Below are 3,469 nucleotides of genomic sequence, written 5' to 3' on the forward strand. Positions count from 1 at the left end.
TTGCAATTTCGGCCTTAAAACTTTATAAACAATAAAATGAAGATAGCAAACGTACTTTTATTGTTTATAAAGTTTTAAGGCCGAAATTGCAAAATCAGCCCTTGGAGTCGCATCCGCCAAAGTGTAACGAATATATTAAAACCAGAATTATTAGAAAATATTGCTTCTTTGCTTCGATATCCTGGAAAAAAAATCATGCTAGCCTAATCGTCCTATCCTCGTCTCTTCTGCAATTGTAGTATCGCGCTCTCTGTCCTTGTCCCGGAGTTTCCTACTTTTTCCGCAACTGTCGCTGAAGTCAACTCGGAGTTTGGCTCTGGCTCCTGCGCACCCTTAATTATTACGATTTCTATAATGATACATTTTAATATTCATGATTTTGCGCTGATAGCCACAATAATAGCCATAGTAATCCTCCTGTTACCATGGATACGACACTGTTAACGGTTCTGGTTGCGCATGCGCGGAAAAACACGTCCCGACTGCCATCACTGTGCCCAGGACGTTACGCGTGGGCGCGCAAAAGCCCGTGGGCCCTCGTTGGGGAAGGTTTCGCGCTTCGCTGCTCGCACGAGCTCCCGTATCTCTTACATCCACTTTACACGCAACGTTAACAGAACAAACGACGTCGGTCACACTTACTTGCACATATCGTGTAATCGTTGCATAGCTTCCAGCAGATCCTCGGAAGTTCTGGCGTCTGCCGCCCGATCAAGTTGCTTCACCACGGCTGGCCACCATGGCAGATCACAAGGTAGCATCACCTGGGCCATTTCTGATCCCCACCGATCTAAGAATCGAATAACTCTGTACGATCTACTTTGTTTCAGGGTATACTAACGAATAATTAATATACATCAGACGAGAGACGTTGCGTAACTGTTCGGGGACGAACTATGAAGATTAATTCAGATTAATTCAGATTAATTCAGATCGCAATTTTTATTAAACAGATTGGGTTGTATGTATTCCGTTAGTCCATCTCTGACGTTCTTTACGTGCATGGAATTGTATAGATATACGCTCGACAGAACACGCGTTTACAATAGCTATGGTTCACGATGTTTAACATCAACGGCATAAATAAACCGGTGCGCCTCGCGTTACACGTAAGAAAATAGATCGTCAGTCGGCGAACCGAATTTTAGAAGGGAAATCCTCCTTGGCGATAGGCCCACTATTAGTTTCACAGTCTATACGGTATCGTTCGGTAGAAACACTTCGATATCTTCGCTATATTAATATATAGAAAGGAATATTTATAATAAAAATAACAAAGCGTTAAGATATCGAAGGCAACGCTTATAATGATTAAGTATATATAAAATTGTTCTTTCGAATTGAAAACTAGGCGTTCCGTTTCTAGCGGACCACCCTTTCTTTGTATCTACGTAGGCGGAACGAGCGTGCTTGGCAGCCAACATCTGGACACTTGTTGTGCGAATCATGTTTCAACCACTATCGTGATACGTTTGAAACGTATTCGACGATCCTTCGTAAAAAACCATTAAAACCTATATCAAATATTGTAACATAAACAAAGATTGCCATGTAAAACCCAGAGGTAACTGAGAGTCGCTTCGCGAGTGCAAAGGGTTAGTTATTCCGCCTGATTCACGAAGCGTTGTAGGAACGTTTCCTTTCTAGTCAAGCGCGAGTAGTGCGAGTTTAAAACAACCGCGGGAGACTAATGAATCGTCCACAAAGGCGTGCGTACCTTTACGCGCGAATTGTCGCGTAAAAATAATTATTCCATAGTTATAAAATGAAAGCAGGTCTCACGGGTCGCGTGGCTCGTTATCCTTCGTCCCTTGTGTAAAAATACGCGTTGATTACTTCGAAAGGAGCCTCGAATAATCAACGAGAGAAGAAATTATTTCCTTTGCGACTGGATCAGGTAATATCATTGTTCCATTATAGCAATTTCGAATAAAACCAACGTATCGCGATTTATTGGAGAATTAATATTAATTCTCATTATTCGATACGTTTATCTAGATAATCGGTTTGGTCATCTGGGATCTGGATAAATGGAAGGAGGGGTGAACGAATGGATCCCGGGGTAACCACGCGGATCATCGAAACTGCTCGTGCGTCTGGCAGAAGGGGTTGTCCGATCTGGTTAGTAACCTTTCGACACGAGGAGAATATAATTAGTTTGTCTGTAACGTGCCGGGTAGAAAACTATAGAAGTTATCGCAGAGTGGCCGAGAGGGAAGCGCGTCGCGCCCAAGGTAGGGCCACGGCCCCTTCTAAACTACAATTTACATAATCACCTATTTCGCTCGATACACGTTGTCGATCAGCTGACGTGATCGAAGCGTGAACGAAGAAGTCACATCTTAAAGTGTGCCATTGCGTCAACGAACACGCCGCACCATCGTTCGTGGAGAGATCACTCGTGTAATTTTAGCTTAGTCCTCGAAACGTAGGAAACACCGGCATAGAGACGACATTCGATGGCGATATTTCTCTGATACTTTCGATGATTGTCGGCGTTAATGTTTGTGATTGTTCGATACGATATCGGCTAGAACGTACGACCACGGCGAGCTTGACGCGCGCGAAGCCGTCAAATTGATCGGCACACGATGCTGAGAGGAAGAACCGAATATACATTCGCGAGTAGGTGGGCACAAAGCGGCGAAATGTACCACCGTTAACTACTATCGTCGTCGCGCGCACACGATCCGCTGTCTTTCCTTTTACTTTGTCTACATGCCGCAGCCCGCGGTTGGCGTTGTACGACGCTATTTATAGAGCGGCGCCGGCGCCTTGCCAAACCTAGAAACCCTATATAGAATTTTTGACAGGGAGCTTGTCTCTAACTCTTTGTCGAATATGACGTCTGCTGAACTCTTCTAATACTGGAACAGGCCACCAAGACTCGTTTTCACTACGAGAAGACTGCCACATTCGCTGCTAGAAGAATGCCATCTCCACTACCAGGATATTATTGAAGGGTGGCAATTTAATAAGTTGCACATTTCGATAAATTCAAGAATACGATATATTACATAATACTGACGCGTTATACACGAATGTACATCATTGTATATCATTATCTATGTATATCATTAATAGATAAAATAACATCTAGGTATATCATGAATACTTAATAATATAATATGTATATCAATATTAATAGTTCCATTGTTATGAGAAGTATTTAAGTTTCAGTGTACAATCTGTATTTAACTTAATTATACGATGTTTATATGTAAGATCAAGATTGTAAATTTTAAATTGTAAATTTAGAAAATAAAATAAAATTAAATAACAATCGTATCTTATTTACTTTAATCCACTCTCAGATTATATATCCTTTCCCGAAAATTAGCCTCTTGAAGTAGGCAACCCGTATTGACACGTATGTCGGACCCGTTGCGTGTCCGTAGGCGCAAACGTGCCACCTCCTCGCGCATCATGTGTTCCTGATACAAAAATCCAAAATCGGCCAGAATTTCGA

The 3,469-nt window shown here is 42.2% G+C and overlaps 1 protein-coding gene and 1 long non-coding RNA gene across 4 annotated transcripts in view; one reads left to right on the top strand and one right to left on the bottom strand.

Annotated features, from left to right (window-relative positions):
• Positions 1–2,419, bottom strand: part of LOC128895983 (uncharacterized) — a 12,172-nt gene extending 9,753 nt beyond the window's left edge. For all 3 annotated transcript variants that reach the window (XM_054159058.1, XM_054159059.1, XM_054159057.1), the window contains exons 1-2: positions 2,277–2,419; positions 643–790 (exon numbers count right to left, since the gene is read on the bottom strand). In XM_054159058.1, the coding sequence (XP_054015033.1) occupies positions 643–773 (131 nt within the window). In that variant the 5' untranslated portion in view covers positions 774–790; positions 2,277–2,419. The remainder of the gene's footprint in view (positions 1–642; positions 791–2,276) is intronic.
• On the top strand, positions 17–2,283 carry LOC128895985 (uncharacterized). The gene is made up of 3 exons (XR_008461896.1): positions 17–754; positions 831–1,897; positions 1,999–2,283. It is a non-coding gene; the product is annotated as an uncharacterized LOC128895985 (long non-coding RNA).
• Positions 2,420–3,469: the final 1,050 nt, after the last annotated feature.

This window comes from Hylaeus anthracinus, unplaced genomic scaffold (assembly GCF_026225885.1).
Source record: "Hylaeus anthracinus isolate JK02 unplaced genomic scaffold, UHH_iyHylAnth1.0_haploid 5, whole genome shotgun sequence".
Lineage (NCBI taxonomy): Eukaryota > Metazoa > Arthropoda > Insecta > Hymenoptera > Colletidae > Hylaeus > Hylaeus anthracinus.